We start from the raw sequence: 18,183 nt of genomic DNA on the forward strand, positions 1-18,183 counted from the left end.
ATTTTACTTTCTAAAGGGTAAAAATTACTTAGAAACATGTGTAATACCATGTATGAAAAAAATAAATAAATAAAAGTTATTGAAGAGGAAAAAAAAAAAAATTACTTAGAGAGTGAACTAACTGCCTGAAAGAAATCTCCTGTACTAGGTAAATGCTTCAGTACAGAGAAGAGAACTAGATTACAAGCTTCCTATAATTCAGATTACTTAAAACTCAAACTGATGTTTTTCTGACATGTGGAGAGCTTAGAAGTTGACACTCCTCTGTTCACAACAAGAAAAAGTTGAAAACAGAAAATCAGCAAGTCATCTTAGATTCATCAGAGCATTGAAGGGCAGGCAGTAAAGGGAAAACACTAGAGTGACAGCCAAATTCAGAGAATCCCATTTTACAGGGGGAAACTCCTGCTGGGGTCAGTAACTGGTAGGAATGCTTAGACTGTAATTGACCAATTGCTTGAGGTTGACTGTGGGTTAGTTTAAGAACGAAAACTCGAGGGCGCCCTCTGTCTGAGGCACTCACACTTTGTGAGTTTGGTCTCTAGAAACTCTTCCAGATTCTCATGCTGAAGATTGGAGAAAAGTCCCTTTGTGCTCTGGGCAGGGAAGGGGGAAAAGTAACCATTTTGGAATATGCCCATAGTGTTCTGTTCTCTCCTACAAAGGCCTGCCTTCGAGGGAAACTACCAGAGCCTAATCCAACCTATAGGATGGGCAGCTACCCAACTCCAGCTTCCTCTAACCTTCTTGAGTCACTTAAGAGGAGAAAAATAGCTAAGAAATTCTTCTGAAGGTCACAGCCCAGTGACTCTGGCCCAAGAAAATAATGGAGATATAAGCATAAGATTGTAGACTGCTTCCCCTCCCCAGGACCTCACTACTACATCAGTAGGACTCCAAAGTGTTAATAGTGGGTTACAATAGAGAGCTGCAAAACAGACACTTAAGAAGAAATTCCTATGGAAACCCAGACAATTAGGTTGATAAAAATAAGGACACTGGAAGAAATCAACACCTACAGCAAACATGAAACATAAAGCACAAGCCAAGTCCTAGCCAGATTAACACAGAATCTTCCACTGAAGACCTCTTTATCTCTGTTCCTGCTACCCATTATGTCTTGGATCTTTTAACAAAAAATTACAAAGCATACTAAAAGGCAATAAAAATCATAGTCTGGAGAGACAAACCAAGCATAAGAACTTGATGTAGATGTAACAGATTTTGGAATTACCAGATTAGGAATTTATAATAACTATGATTAATATATTAAGGGCTCTAACAGAAAAAAGTGGACAACATGCAGGAACAGGGAGGTGATTTAAATAGAGAGATGGAAACTCTAAGAAAGAGTCAAAAGGAAATGCTGGAAATCAAGAACATTATAATAGAAAGGAAAAATGCCTTCAGATGGGCTTTATCAGTAGATTGAACACAACTGAGAAAAGAATTCAGTTCAGTTCAGTCACTCAGTCATGTCCAACTCTTTGATACCCCATGAACTGCAGCACACCAGGCCTCCCTGTCCATCATCAACTCCCAGAGTTCACCCAAACCCATGTCCATTGAGTCGGTGATGCCATCCAAACATCTCATCCTCTGTCGTCCCCTTCTCCTCCTGCCCTCAACCTTTCCCAGCATGAGGGTCTTTTCCAATGAGTCAGTTCTTTGAATCAGGTGGCCAAAGTATTGGAGTTTCAGCTTCAGCATCAGTCCTGCCAATGAACACCCAGGACTGATCTCCTTTAGGATGAACTGGTTGGATCTCCTTGGAGTCCAAGGGACTCTCAAGAGTCTTCTCAAACACCACAGTTCAAAAGCATCAATTCTTTGGCACTCACTCAGCTTTCTTCACAGTCCAACTCTCACATCCATACATGACCACTGGGAAAACCATAGCCTTGACTAGACAGACCTTTGTTGGCAAAGTCATGTCTCTGCTTTTTAATATGCTGTCTAGGTTGGTCATAACTTTCCTTCCAAGGAGTGTCTTAATTTCATGGCTACAATCACCATCTGCAGTGATTTTGGAGCCCCCCAAAATAAAGGTAGCCACTGTTTCCACTGTTTCCCCATCTATTTGCCATGAAGTGATGGGACCGGATGCCATGATCTTAGTTTTCTGAATGTTGAGCTTTAAGCCAACTTTTTCACTCTCTCTTTCACTTTCATCAAGAGGCTTTTTAGTTCCTCGTCACTTTCTGCTATAAGGGTGGTGTCATCTGCATATCCGAGGTTATTGATATTTCTCCCGGCAATCTTGATTCCAGCTTGTGCTTCCTCCAGCCCAGTGTTTCTCTTGAGGTACTCCCCATATAAGTTAAATAAGCAGAGTGACAATATACAGCCTTGACGTACTTGTTTTCCTATTTGGAACCAGTCTGTTGTTCCATGTCCAGTTCTAACTGTTGCTTCCTGACCTGCATACAGGTTTCTCAAGAGGCAGGTCAGGTGGTCTGGTATTCCCATCTCTTTCAGAATTTTCCACAGTTTATTGTGATCCACACAGTCAAAGGCTTTGGCATAGTCAAGAAAGCAGAAATAGATGTTTTTCTGGAACTCTCTTGCTTTTTTCCATGATCCAGCGGATGTTGGCAATTTGATCTCTGGTTCCTCTGCCTTTTCTAAAACCAGCTTGAACATCTGGAGGTTCACGGTTCACATATTGCTGAAGCCTGGCTTGGAGAATTTTGAGCATTACTTTACTAGCGTGTGAGATGAGTGCAATTGTGTGGTAGTTTGAGCATTCTTTGGGATTGGGATGAAAACTGACCTTTTCCAGTCCTGTAGCCTCTGCTGAGTTTTCCAAATTTGCTGGCATATTGAGTGCAGCACTTTCACAGAGTCATCTTTCAGGATTTGAAATAGCTTAATTGGTATTCCATCACCTCCACTAGCTTTGTTCGTAATGATTCTTCTGAAGGCCCACTTGACTTCACATTCCAGGATGTCTGGCTCTAGGTGAGTGATCATACCATCTTGATTATCTGGGTCGTGAAAATCTTTTTTGTACAGTTCTTCTGTGTATTCTTGCCACCTCGTCTTAATATCTTCTGCTTCTGTTAAGTCTATACCATTTCTGTCCTTTATTGTGCCCATCTTTGCATGAAATGTTCCCTTGGGAGATCTAATTTTCTTGAAGAGATCTTTAGTCTTTCCCATACTGTTGTTTTCCTCTATTTCTTTGCATTGATTGCTGAGGAAGGCTTTCTTATCTCTCCTTGCTATTCTTTGGAATTCTGCATTCAGATGCTTATATCTTTCCTTTTCTCCTTTGCTTTTTGCTTCTCTTCTTTTCACAGCTATTTGTCAGGCCTTCTTAGACAGCCATTTTGCTTTTTTGCATTTCTTTTTCTTGGGGATGGTCTTGATTCCTGTCGCCTGTACAAAATTAGTGAACTTAAAGATATGTCAATAGAAATTTTGAAAACTGAAATGCAAAGAAAAAGAAAAACTTAAAGTACATCTTATTAGAATGTGTAGAAGATAGTGAAATGTAATATTTAGAGCATCAAATGCATATATTAGAAAAGGAGGATCTAAAATGAATGGCCTAAACTTTCACCTTAAAAAACCAGAGAAAGTTCAATATAAACCTAAAGCAAGCAGAAGGAAAGAAATAAAAATTAGGTTAGAAATCAATGAAATTAAAAACAGGAAACCAATAGGATAAAAAAAAGCTGATTGAAAATCAGAGGGAAAATTTTTTATACACACAAACACTTAAATAATTGAATACAAAGCTTCATTATAGATCAGAATTAATGCAATAGCCAATGAGTTATCATTGGCATGTGAGAATCTTTTAGAGGGACATTTGAAAGAGTCTGAAGCATACCTGCTGCTGGTATCCTTTTTTTTTTTTTTTTTTTTTTTTCATAAAGAAAAAGTTCCCACAAAGACTAGACAAGAATGTCAAGGTTTCCAAGAATCTCTTCTGGCCCTGTTAATAAATTGTGAGTTTTTTCTTTCATACTACAAAGCTCCTGTGCCCTCCATATTTCAGATTCGACTTATTGTTGTAGCTTCTTAAGTGATCTCCCTGCATAAAAGTCCCCATATCTCTTTTTAGTTCTCATGTATCCCAAATTCATTTTCTGCCTCTGGCTTCCTGGCAACCTTTGCCATGTGAATTAATCATGTCTCTCTCTGGTTTGCTATTTTTGTCTTTTATATCATCAAATAATTGTACTTGTTACTTGGTGTATACTTGTCTTTCCCCTCTTTGAGAAACTCAAAGGCCAATTACTGTTGAATCCTCAGCATGTGGCCTTAAGATGGCAAATAGTAGTTGCGTGGTAAATGTTTATTGGATTGAATTGAGTGCTTGCCCTACCTTCCACTTTCTGAACTGCCCTTACTTCTTTTTGCCTGTGCAAATTCACTCCCTCCTTTAGAACTCACCTAGTCCATGAAATCTATCCTGCCCATAGTCTACATTCATTTCTAAACTCTTACTGTATCCATATGCTGCATTATGTGGTGAGCTGCAGGGAATCTGGAGTGGTGATTTCAGTCTCCCAAACTTTTATGTAATAGTATAGAAATAGGACATTACTAGTTAAGAGATTGACAACAAATATTTACTCAATGATTGTTTTGGTAAGGTACCTTGCTAGTTTTTAAGAGGACAAAGATGAATACATCCTTCAAGGAGCTTACAGTTTTGTAGGGGAGATAAGGCATATAACAAGTAGTTAAGTACTGACTTTCATAGGGATTGTGTTTTGAAGAGTTCAGATTATACCAGTTGGGCAGCTCTAGTAAAGGTTTGTGGATTTGACAGCCACGGGGTAAAATTTGCTCTTTTGTGGTGCTGTGCTTAGTTGCTCAGTCGTGTCCGGCTCTGCGACCCCACAGACCGTAGCCCACCAGGCTCTTCTGTTCATGGGGATTCTCCAGGCAAGAATACTGGAGTAGGTTTCCATGCCCTCCTTCAGGGCAAGTGAAAGTCGCTCAGTTGTGTCTGACTGCGACCCCATGGACTATAGAGTCTGTGGAATTCTCCAGGCCAGAATACTGGGGTGGGTAACGTTTGCCTTCTCCAGGAGATCTTCCAAACCCAGGGATGGAACCCAGATTTCTTGCATCGCAGGTGGATTCTTTACCAGCTGAGTCACCAAGGAAGCCCAAGAATACTGGAGTGGGTAGCCTATCCCTTCTCCAATGGATCTTCCCAACCCAGGAATCTAACTGGGGTCTCCTGCATTGCAGGTGGTTTCTTTACCAACTGAGCTATCATGAATCTTCCCAATTTAAACCTCATGAAATAGGCATTATAATTATTCCTGTCTAATTGATGAAAAAAATTGAGCCTCAGATTAAGTACCTTGATCAAGGTCAGTAAGTGGTAGAGCTGAAATTTAAACCTAGTAAGTCTGCCTTCTGAACATCTGCCTTTAATCACAGCACCAAGACTTTAGAATCATACAGAAGAGGGCCTTCCCTGGCAGTGCACTGGTTACTCCATGCTTCCACTGCAGGGAGCATGAGTTTGGGGTGAGGGAACTAAGATCTCGCATGCTGCATAGGACGGCCAAAGAAATAAATTGAGTCACTCAGTTGTGTCCAACTCTTTGCGACCCCATGGATGGCAGCACGCCAGGCCTCACTGTCCATCACCAACTCCCAGAGTTTACTCACCCATGTCCATTGAGTTGGTGATACCATCCAACCATCTCATCCTCTGTTGTCCCCTTCTCCTCCTGCCTTCAATCTTTCCCATCATCAGGGTCTTTTCAAATGAGTCAGTTCTTCGCACCAGGTGGCCAAAGTATTGGAGTTTTAGCTTCAGCATCAGTCCTTCCAATGACTGTTCAGGACTGATTTCCTTTAGGATGGACTGGTTTGATCTCCTTGCAGTCCAAGGGACTCTCAAGAGTCTTCTCCAATAGCACAGTTCAAAATTATCAATTCTTCAGCGCTCAGCTTTCTTTACAGTCCAACTCTTCACATACATACGGTTACTACTGGAAAAACCATAGCTTTGACTAGACGGACCTTTGTCAGCAAAGTAAAGTCTCTGTTTTTTAATACGCTGTCTAGGTTGGTCATAACTTTCCTTCCAAGGAGTAAGTGTCTTAATTTCATGGCTGCAGTCACCATCTGCAGTGATTTTGGAGCCCAAAAAGCTAAAGTCTGTCACTGTTTCCACTGTTTCCCCATCTATTTGCCATGAAGTGATGGGACTGGATTCCATGATCTTAGTTTTCTGAATGTTGAGTTTTAAGCCAACTTTTTCACTCTCCTCTTTCACTTTCATCAAGAGGCTCTTTAGTTCTTCTTCACTTCCTGCCATAAGGGTGGTATCATCTGCATATCTGAGGTTATTGATATTTCTCCTGGCAATCTTGATTCCAGCTTGTGCTTCTTCCAGCCCAGCATTTCTCATGATGTACTCTGCACATAAATTAAATAAGCAGGGTGACAATATACAGCCTTCACGTACTCCTTTCCCTATTTGGAACCAGTCTTTTGTTCCATGTCCAGTTCTAACTGTTGCTTCCTGACTTCCAGAGTTCTCAAGAGGCAGATCAAGTGGTTTGGTATTCCCATTTCTTTAGGAATTTTCCAGAGTTTGTTGTTGTCCACACAGTCAAAGGCTTTGGCTTAGTTAATAAAGCAGAAGTAGATGTTTTTCTGGAACTCGCTTGCTTTTTCGAGGATCCAGCAGATATTGGCAATTTGATCTCTGGTTCCTCTGCCTTTTCTAAATAAATTACATTAAATAAATAATAATAAATAAATAAATTACCTAAAAAAAAAGTCTTACAGAAGAATTAGCAACACTAATCGGATGTGGGGAGTAATGGACTACTGCAGACAATAACGACATCAGCAGTTCCTGAATGATGTGGTTGAAGCAATAATGGTACCATTGACAACATGGGGAACACAGAATAAGACATTTAAGTATAAGGAAAAAATCAGCTAATTATGAACAAACTAAGTTTTAGGTACAGACAAGAGAAATACCTAGAAGTTAGAGATATCAGGCTTGATAGGAAAGGAGGTTCAAAATATGGCCTGAATGGTCCCAAAATATTGAAAGCATGTCAACTTTACTGAAGTCATGGGAAATAAAAGTTTAAAATGTGAGATGCCCTCTCCTACTAGATGGACAAAAAAATTTTTTTTTTTTTTTTTTTTTCCTTTCTTTTTTTTTTTTTTTTTTTAATTTTATTTTATTTTTAAACTTTACATAACTGTATTAGATTTGCCAAATATCAAAATGAATCCGCCACAGGTTTACATGTTTAATTAAAAATCCTGTATTAAATTTGTGAAATCTAGGAGGATAATTGGACTTCCCAGGTGACACAGTGGTAAAGAATCCACGCCAGTACAGCAGATGCAAGAGACATGGGTTTGATCCCTTGGTGGGGAAGATATCCTGAAAGAGGAAATGGCAATCCAGTCTGGTATTCTTGTTGAAAAATCTCTTGGACAGAGGAGCCTGGCAGGCTACAGTCCATGGAGTTGCAAAGATTAGGGCATAACTTAGTGGCTAAACAACAACAAGAGTTTTTATACACAGTTCTCAAAATTGCCTTTTTTTTTTTTTTTTTTTTAATAATTGGTTTGTTGAAATCAGGATTCCAGAAAAGTCTCAATGTTGCATTTAGCTGAATATCTATCTCTTTAAGGAGTCTCTTTTAAAGAATATGTCTGTTAATTTGTTTGCTTTTAACTGCTTTTGCTTTTTTTTTTTCCTCTTGGTAGGTTAGAACAGTCAGAGAGCCTTGAGGAAAACCAACGAAACCTCCTTCAAATGACTGAAAAGTTCTTCCATGCCATCATCAGTTCGTCCTCCGAATTTCCCCCTCAACTACGAAGTGTGTGCCACTGTTTGTACCAGGTATGCTGAAGGTTAGAGATTACCATTATTAATCCACAGCTACATTTAAAAGAATGCTTTACCAAAAAGGGGTTTAGCTGCTAAACTAGCTGCTGATAGTGGGTGATTGATAATACTGAATCAGTTTGGATGAATAATGCATTAAGAATTGTTTAAATTGGCTTTAAAAATACAAAGTAGTTTAATGGGGCACTTTAAAAATAATACATTTTCCTTGCATTGAGAACAAGTTTAAAATGCACCAATCTACTGGGTATAGTAGATGTGATTGAAGTTAAATATGTTACACAGTTTTTATTGCTGATTTTATCTTTTACCTGAATTACTCATAGGGTCTTTCACATATGAGGTCAGTCTCTTTCTTGCTTTTTGTTTTGTGAAATGCTTAATCTCTGATTTTGATTTCTTCTCAAATTAATTTCTTTAATTAATTTCTTCTCTTAAACTCTATTGGATTTGTGTCAGGCTTCCCCAGGACAGGCTGATGTTTATTTTATATAGAATGCTACTTATATTGCATCATCATTCACATCCAGTTGTTAGACTTTCAACACTAGAACTGCAAGTAATGCTTCTGAGTTCAGATGTTCACAGTCATCCCCTATTTGCTGAGGAAATTACACCTGTGTTCTCTTATGGCTTCCACCATGTTTTTGATTGGCATATGCAGCTTCAGAAATGGGTTAATCACTCCAAGGGAGATTAGTGCCAATCCACATTAGCCTGTTAAAACTGATTCTGGAAGAAACATTAGTGGATCTGGAGTTTGGGACAAGGTCAGGTGTAGGATAAAGAATTTTTGCATTTACCAAAACCCATACCTTTTGTGTCTTTTTCTTTGCAGAGTTATCCACAGCCATTTGTTTTTAGCACAGGGCTTCAGTTGCTTGGAGACATTAGCAAGATCAGTGAAATCATCATTTTAAAAAGCTGTTTCAGGCTGCTCTGTGTGAATTTTTCCCCCATTGCTATTTATAAAGATGTATCTGCTGTATCTATAAAAAAATGTTTCATCATATTCATAGATGATGAAAAGCATACTTAGCATTAAAACTCTCTTAATTCATCATGACTTTTCCTGCCTTTTTCAAAATAGCTTGAGGAAGCTTAGGAGAGCCCCATATCAGTTTTGCAGGTAGTTAAATCTGAGACCAGAGGGTAGTTTATAGTATAAAATCTAATTCAATAAATAACATCTTAAGTTTGGGCATTATTCAGGTTTCTCTTTAAGTCCAGTTCAGTCCTTCTTCTGTTCATAAAACTAGGTAGACTAGAAATGGTAAACACATGTTAAAAATAGTCTGGACCAACTTCTTGGTTGGCCTAATAATAACTTTTCAGAAAGCAAATGAATTTCTAAAGTGGCAGGGGCTTTGACTTTGGTTGGTTAAAAGTGGTTGAGTATTGACTACCTGGTTATATATATGGTCTAGTAGATTTTAGTAGAAATTCTTCATGTAGTTGTCTCCCTAAGAAAAAAAGTTTTGTATCATTAGCAACCTTGGAAAAGGAAAAAAGAACTAAGTGCTTGGCACTTAGTAAGTACTTAGGAAATATTTAATGAAGGAATAAATTACCCAATTCCTCCCACCCAAGTAAACAAGATTCTTGCCAACTTTCATAGTTAGGAAGGGAAGGAGGTAGTAAAAATAATGCAGAAAATAAAGCCAGGTGATAATTGGTGGCTTATTAACCACTATGTGTTGTGCTTTTTAAAACATTCCATAATACCGTATCCCATATTACAGCAGACCCAAATCATTATATTAAAATTTCACATACAGTTATTCTTCTTAAGAATATTCTTTAAATGTTAGTGCAGTTTTTGGAACTGTTGGATAAACTTATTATTGGAATGTACAGTACTATAGAGGATAGATGTGCTATGTTATTTATAAATAAGGGTTTGTTTTTTAATAAGTGACTGATAATGGGAAATTTTACATTTGCTAATTAAAAAAGAAAAATAAACTTAGATCTCAAGATATTCTTCCATTGAGTCTCCTTGCAAATGTAGTTTTTCTCTTAGTTTGCTCTTTTATTTTTATTCACCTTCCATCTTCTGGCTTTTCTTTGCCCTTTAGACTTTGGCAGTAACATAATGGTACCTTTGTATTTTTATGTTCTGTTGGGAGGGATAGTAGTCCATTGTTTTTTTTTCCCTCTAGTAAATATGTCTCCTGCTTTGGGACCTGCTAGGGAAAATTTGAAAGCTGTGTGAGTACATTGCTAGCTAATAAATTTCTCTGAGCTTTAGATCTTTTTACTGGAGTTAGTATTTTTGACTGTTAAACCTTTTTAAAATCATGCTTTTACCTAGCTCTTTCATTTTATAAGCCTCCTTACTTAGCAGTCTGGGTTAAGATTATATCGGAATGGCCATGTGTTAGATTTATAACTGAGACATTTTTTCATGTGTTTATTTCTACTTTCATCCTGATAGTTTTGGAATAATGAGAAAGTATTCCCAGAGTGGATATTCTCCTAAATTGTAGTGAGAGAATTCTGAGAAAGAGCTAAATATAATTCTAAACAAATGTCATCTTTTCCTGGCAAATCTGCTTCTCCAAACAGAAGTAGTTTACAGAAAAATTTTAAGGCTATAATTGATGGTTGTATACCATGATTGAAAACAAAAAGTGTATAAAACTGCATTTTTGTGATAAATTGGGTTACTAGTGCTTTTAGTCTAAAGTTTGAATCAAAGCTCTTTGAGATAAGGACTGTGTCTTCTTGTTTGCTATCTTCCAGTGCTTAGAATGGTATCTAGCAATTAGGTGCACAGTAACTACTTGGATGAATGAATGGATGGATGGATGTACAAATCAAACTAACTTTAATCTCAAGTTATGGTGTTGAATTACAGAAATCCTGGAATAAAATGCCTTGTATGGTAGATTGAAGAATTCTAGTTTGTTTTCAAAATATTTTAAAAGTAATTTTTTTGAACTTTTAATTTTTTATTGGGAGAGAGAAAACAATTGTTGTTAACAATGATTAACAATGTTATGATGGTTTCTGGTGAACAATGAGGGGACTCAGCCATACGTATACATGTATCCATCTCCCCTAAACTCCCCTTCCATCCAGGCTGCCACAGAACATGAGCAGAGTTCCATGTGCTGTATAGTAGGTCCTTGTTGGTTATCCATTTCAAATATAGCTGTGTGTATGTGTCCATCTTTTAATTTTAATAGAGCTCCTTGGCCTAGAAGTGACTCTGAGAGTTGAAACCAATATGTCTCTGGATTTGAGAGGCTTTTTGGTGATGGTTTTTTGTTTGAGACATTCTGATAAATGGTCAAATCTGTGAAAAATTTTAAGCAGGCTTACAGTTTTATTCTATGATTTTCTCTGCAGTTTCTTCACTTTGATATTAATGCTTATTTCTAGTTGAGCTGATAACATTCTTTTCCCAAATGTTGCAGAGCTTTTAACCTTCTCTGGTTAGAACTTTTTCAGGAAGCAGCCTGCAAACAAAATTAAGTGGAATTTTAAGAGTAATCTTTCTTAAAAGAGAGAGACTTTTAACTCAGAATCTCTAAAGTGTATTTTTCTATTATATTTAGCCATTTAATGTTTATTTTTTAATCAGTAGTAATATGAGTTCAGTATCAACTATTGAAAAAAGAACTTTTAAGTCAATTGAAGGATACACAGAGAAGTATATATAAATATATGTAAATCAAGAAAAATTACGTAGACACATAGAAGTATTTTTAGAGTATGATCTACTTGTAATGAAAATTTCATATAAAATTCATCAAAAGCTAGGAATTAACTGAAATGTAAATATTAAATATCCTCAGTTCATTTGAGGAGAAATTTTCTGCGATTTATAGCCAGAAATAGTAGATATGATTGTCTCAACATTTCTTGCTATTTATTTAGTGCTTTGGCTTAAAGACATAATAAAGATTAAAATCCAGAAATAAAATTTGTCCCTCAAAATTCAGTTGATTTCTAATTTTTTGTTGATTCCATTTGTGTTACATTTTGATCGTGTAATTTTATGTACAAGCCAACATTGTTTTTGTTGCTGTATGTAGTTGGTGCTGTGACTTGTTTGTGCTCATCTCTGTTCTGTAGGCAACTTGCCACTCCCTACTGAATAAAGCTACAGTAAAAGAAAAAAAGGAAAACAAAAAATCAGTAAGTTTGGAGAACTTTTTTTTAGCTGTTTCTTTCAAAGCAAAACAAAAAATCTTTTGCTGTTTGTTAAGAACATCTTCACTTCAGCCTATTTGACCTTCACTGTAAAATCATTCTACTAATTCTGGCACAAAATAGCTTTCATTTCAATTAACCCTGGAATTAAGTTACATTGAAACATCTCTGTGTTCCTTTGGTTTGATTTATCCCAAAGGCATTTTGGGGGCATTTGGTGCATTTGATACCCCTGGTCTAATTTTATTATTGTTATTTTAAAAATTATAAATGAATGCAAAAGAAACTTAATTTCAAGGCCTTAGGAAATGCTGACTCTCTTCATTCTTGCTTCTTGTTTGCAGGAAATGTGAATGATTTCTTTTCCTAGAGATGAAAGTTTTTCTTAATTGCTAGAAGTACATAGAAGGAAACTGTCACTTTCTAAATCTTAACTAAAAGTAGCTAAATTTTATTTTTTACTTAGATTTTTATCTGGACAGTCTCAGCCAGGATTTAGATAATTGTTCTTAACTTATAAAAATTCTTATGGTGAAACAAAACCACTTTTACCTTAGAGAAAATCTTTATAAGCTATTGGGACTGAGAATATAGTACTTTTGAAATAAAGAAAAGCAGTGAGTCTATATTTATAGAGAAACACCTCATTTGCAAACATGATATGCATGTACTACCTGCTTCTGTAAACTTGCCCTAACTTAAAAGGAAGAAAATTATGGTAGTCATAATTATTTTCTTCTGGCGGATGAAATTTGTCCAAAATATTAACATGCATTCATTTAAAATGTGCCAATATCTGTCAGTATGACTGATCCTTATCAGGCTTAGTATTACCTTTGTTCATATAATCCAAATGAATTTAGAGAAAGATGTAAAGAAAACCTGCAGGAGTCACATAGATAGTTTACTTTAAAAGGTAAAATTTAGTATATAGTATTCATCTGGTTTCACCTTTCATTTTCTTCTGAGCTCTACCTTCAGTAAATTTCTGTTTTAAATTCAGAACTAAATTAAAATTTAGAGACATATGCTTTTATGTACATTCAAGAGATTCTTTTTTGGTATGTTACATAAATTTGGTCAGCTGTGAGCAAATGGATTGGATTGGATGGCCATCTTGCTTAATAAAAACATTTCTTTCTAATGCTTCAGCCTTCTAATTCTCAGCGTATGTGGATTTAACATAATATACACCATCACTGTTGAAATTAATTTACTGTTTCTAACACTCTTGTTTGGTGTTTACTAATGCCATTTTGTAGTATATTACATAAATTAAAATTCAGGCTTTCTGTGTTTCTGGAGCATGTTTTCTAGCCTTCCTAACATTGCTTTATTTATTAAGATTTTATCTACAGTTGTTCCTTGAAATGTTTTTTTCTACTAGTGTTATTTTAAGATTTCAAAAAAATGTTTCTGGGTAACACCAAGTTTTGGAATGCATTTCTCAGCACAAGAGATATGAGGTCCTTGTGGATATTTTAGAACACATTCTGAAGTGTGAAGACTGTGTAGTTATTATAAATCTAAAATGTTGGTTTATGGAGTTGTTGGCGTAACAGAATCTAATGATCTTTTTAAAAGCAAGTTAACTTTCTTTTGGGGTCTATGTACCGTGGATTAGAGTATTTAAAATATATAGAGAAGGTTCTGGCTTGTATTATGTAGCTGTATAGTCATAGATAATTCTCTTTATTAAACTCAAACATGTACTGTATAATTAGATCTCCTTTGAAGTTATTAACCTAACTCACTTAGATAATTAAAGGTGGATGGGTTGTGATCCTCTTGCTGATGTACAGTGTATGATTACATTTATTTGTAACCTGTGGTTCGCCTTTTATGAGTAGGGGGAAAGTAAAAGGGCCATTTGACTGATAATTCGCTTCTGCATACAGACTGGCTCTACTTGGACCTTTTATGCTGAAAGTTTTTTGGATATAAATTAGATTTTTACAGGTTAAAAATAAAAACAGTTTGAGTGTGTATATGTTATGAGGTAAAATTATACTGATGTTAATTAGTGGTGACAGGAAAAGAAGTTTTTTAATAAATTAATTCATAAAACTTGTTGAGCATTTTTATAGATATTGTTTTATCAGATTTTAGTTCCCAAAATACACTGTCATTGATGAGATACATAATTATATGACGTGAAATAAGGTGTGTTCTTGTAGTGTGAATACTCTGAGTTCTGACATGAGTGATTTTTGAAGATGGGGAAGATAGTGAAGGTGTAGTACCTTTCATAAGTTTTACAATATTTCTTTTGGGAAATGATTCCCTCAGACACCTGTTAAATTCTGAGATCGAGTAAATATTGAGTAAACATCAGGTATAAATGTGAGTCACACTTTAAAAACTTTTCTTTCCTGGAAAAAGCCAGTAAATAGCTACTCTAAAAATGCATTTGAAAAGAGTTCTCCATGTGCATATAAGTGATTGATTTTTTTTTTTTTTTTTTTTTTGGAGACACTTTCTCAGCAGGTTAGTATTTTATAATTAATCAGTTCTTTGGAAACCAAACTCATGACTTTCACTTTTTAAAAACCTTTTCAGGATTTTAATGGATTAAACTGAACATAAGCTATTCTTTTAAAACAACCCTTTTGCAATGAAATATAAAGCAGTTTTTAATTCCTTTCCTTTTTGCTAGCTCACTCCTGAAAGGCTTTAAAAATTTCTAGATTTGTTGATCTGTTTTTTTATGTTTTAAGATTAAAATTTGTGAGTTCTGAAGAAAATAGTAGCAGTGGTGGTCTGTGAGCATTCTGAAATTAGATGAAGAATTTTATCTGTGCGAAAATAAACATTATTTTTTTCTGTTCCTACTCCCTAGAAGGTTAAACACAGTACAACAGTGGTAAAAGTACTTGAACTTTCTTCTTAATTCTGTTTCTAAAACTGTATTTTAGCTAAAATAGCTATAAAACAGTATTTAGGTGTTAAAGCCAGTCTGCTAAAGCTGCTGTATTTAACCACCTTCCCCAGTTTGCTCTGACTGAAGTGTAAGGTCGTCGTCCTTCTTGCAGTAGCATAGCACTCAGAGTGCTGTAACACCAAGAACGCTTCCTGAGCTGTGCAGTACCAGGAAGGTGAGAATGTGTTAATTATAGCTCACCCCTACTATCACCTCTTACAAAGATTTTCTTAGCTTAGAAAATCATTCTCTAAAGTCTTAATTTTACTGACTTCCTGTCAAATATAATTGAACATTATTTTGAGATTTTAGACAGTGAACAAGAACACATTTTAAATGTATACCACATGAAGCACTGAAGAAAATAGAATGAAGTGAAATAATTCTTACTCTTTTCCAGAATTATAATCTGGACTCATGAGCCGTGTGAATTCATGAAAAGAAGTGTTACTTTACTGAGGCAGTGTGAAGAAAACTAGAGCTCTGTGAGATTCTGCACCTAAGTCATATTTTCTCATTTCCCCGCAATAGCCTTTGAAATGCAGTTTTATCCTCAGAATCCCAGAACATTGAGTTGGTGTACTATGGCCTTGTTGTCAGTCAGCACTGCTTTAAGCAGCAGTTAACCACGCTAAGCATGAATAGTTGCAGCGGTTTAGATGTTACATGAGTGTTCTTTAAAAGTAAAATGTTTGTTATCTGTTTAAAAAAAAAGTGAATTTCAGAATAATACAGTTTTCATATGTTACTTTAAAACAGGACCTACTAGGGGAGATGGGAGCTGAGCCGGCTTCATAGCACTTTCCCAGTCTAATTTACCTTGAAAGTGGAATATCTTATAAAAAGAAAATAAATCCATGTGAAATGTTGGGCTCACATTATTTTTCAGTGTGGGCAACCATTTCTTGTATCTTTAACTTTTTTTATTTGACAGAATTACAAATTGAGTTATTCATGGGGATTCTCTCTTTTAGGCTGGTGGGATCCTTTTTTCTTTTAAGTCCCCAAGAATTCCCATTCCTCCATGGCTTAAATAATAAGTAGGTCCTTATATTATAAAGCATTCTGATGAAGAAAAAGAACTGGCAATAACGGTGCTGTAAGTAAGTTTTTTCTCTTGATAGGAATCTAAGAAAACTAAGTTTTATTTTGTATATGGCAAGCATTTTGCTCAAGAAATTCAATTGTACCTGGGTATACAACAAAATGTAAGTATTTACTATTAGGTATTGGATTATTCAGTGGTATGCTGTTGAAAACTTAGCTCTGCCTTACAAGAGTTGACCACATCTCCTGTCTCTTAATCTTAGTAAAATATGATAATTTTTGTGTGAAAAGTTATTCTGCTTTTGTTGCTCAACAAACCTGCAGTATAAACAATGATGATAAAATTAATATCTTTCTTCAGATCTCTTCTACAGAACTCATCTATGAGACTTTTTTTCCCCCCCCTTAGAGACCTTCATTGTGATTTTAAATGATAGAGGGCAAGAATTGAGGATAAATTTTTGTTTACTGATGTTTTGGGAGTAGGAAAAATTACAAATGTATTGTTTACAAGGACTAGTCTCTTCAGATTTTATGTGCAAAATTTGACTTCTGAACTCTGTCTTCCCATTTTCTTGTTTTAATTCAAACCATGTACTCAATCCTCAATTCCTTGTTTTTAGGTGGTTAGCCAGCGTTTCCCTCAGAACAGCATCGGTGCAGTAGGAAGTGCCATGTTTCTCAGATTTATCAATCCTGCCATTGTCTCACCATATGAAGCAGGGATTTTAGATAAAAAGCCACCGCCTAGAATCGAAAGGGGCTTGAAGTTAATGTCGAAGGTGAAGAATCATTTTGATAATATAACTATTTAAAATTTCTGTTCCATAAATTTTCAGTTTTTTTATTCACTGTACCCTCTCTTAATTTTTGAAATGCCCTGTGGTTTTCCCTTACATGCTTTTGTTTTATTTCTTTATATGATAAAGAAATTCATGAGGCTGATACTGATGGAACATCTCATCATTTGAAAATATTTTAGCAAATGTCTTCTGAAGATGGTTTTCTGTGTAATGATTTTGGGAATTCCGAAATGGGAAACAAAATGTATACTATATGATTTTAAAAAATACATTAAAAATTTCATGTCTGTTTATATATATAAATATATATGTGTTTATATAATTATGTTTAGGAAAGCATAGAAACAATGATGAGTAACTGATTTTAATCACCAATAGAAATTGTATCAGTAAGAAAATTAATACTTTTAAGAGTTATATGGATGTGTAGATTTCATAAATAATCAGATCCTTTATAACCTTATTTTATTGTGTAGATACTTCAGAGTATTGCCAATCATGTCCTTTTCACAAAAGAAGAGCATATGCGGCCTTTTAATGATTTTGTGAAAAGCAACTTTGATGCAGCACGAAGGTGAGCAGCCTGCTACTTAGCCAATTGCTCTGTTTGGATCAGATACTTTCAGTTTCACTTAAGTCCATGTACTTGATCTAGATGGAACTCCTGTGTAGGTTTTTTTCTCTTGAGGTCAAGAACATAGTTAATCTTATTTCACTATAAAAGACATTAATAAAGTAAAGTGATATTCTTTGTAATTCGGTAGTGATTTCCATATTTAGAAACCAAGCGAGATGTTTGACATAGCTACTAAAATAAAGGATTTGAGTTTACCACAAGATGGAGGACAGGTAGAAGGAAAAAGATTTCTTTCAGTAAGAACTAAAACCAAACTGGTACAGATAATGCATTATAGTGTTTAATCAGAATTTTTTGATGTTAGAATATTTTTGATACTTTAATTTAGAAATGTATGTAAACTAAAAAGTTACTCTTTAAACCAAGTAAAGCAACTGCGTAAGATTATTTTGTTCATGAGTAACTGGACAACTGTTGAAATTTTTATGATTTTAGAAAACTTGAGTTCTGCTTGGTACCCATAACTAGCTAGTTGCTTCTTTTTATCTCTGAGTTGTTGATTTGGTAAAGTAGGTTTAATACTATACTTAACTGTGAGTTGATTTTAGAGACACAAATGAGATAACTTATGAGAAAGTGTCTGTAAATGTAAGTTAACATCAAGAATTCTACTTTTCATACAGTGTGAATCTAATTGACTTGACTTACAGTCTAAGCTATACTTCTACAACTCTTCCAATTTTTCATCATAGTTCATACTAACTTCTTTCTGATTGGAATTTAAAAGATATATTATCGGACTATAAATCAT

At 35.4% G+C, this 18,183-nt stretch overlaps 1 protein-coding gene across 14 annotated transcripts in view; it reads left to right on the forward strand.

The window, feature by feature from the left end:
* NF1 (neurofibromin 1) overlaps positions 1–18,183 on the forward strand; it is a 265,468-nt gene that overhangs the window by 132,768 nt on the left and 114,517 nt on the right. For 10 of the 14 annotated variants that reach the window (XM_044939527.1, XM_044939531.1, XM_025281027.2 and 7 more), the window contains 5 exons: positions 7,723–7,858; positions 11,948–12,010; positions 16,070–16,153; positions 16,616–16,774; positions 17,272–17,369. In XM_044939527.1, the coding sequence (XP_044795462.1) occupies positions 7,723–7,858; positions 11,948–12,010; positions 16,070–16,153; positions 16,616–16,774; positions 17,272–17,369 (540 nt within the window). The remainder of the gene's footprint in view (positions 1–7,722; positions 7,859–11,947; positions 12,011–16,069; positions 16,154–16,615; positions 16,775–17,271; positions 17,370–18,183) is intronic. The other 4 variants (XM_044939526.1, XM_025281030.2, XM_044939529.1 and 1 more) reach the window with 2 other exon arrangements.

This window comes from Bubalus bubalis, chromosome 3 (genome assembly GCF_019923935.1).
Source record: "Bubalus bubalis isolate 160015118507 breed Murrah chromosome 3, NDDB_SH_1, whole genome shotgun sequence".
NCBI lineage: Eukaryota > Metazoa > Chordata > Mammalia > Artiodactyla > Bovidae > Bubalus > Bubalus bubalis.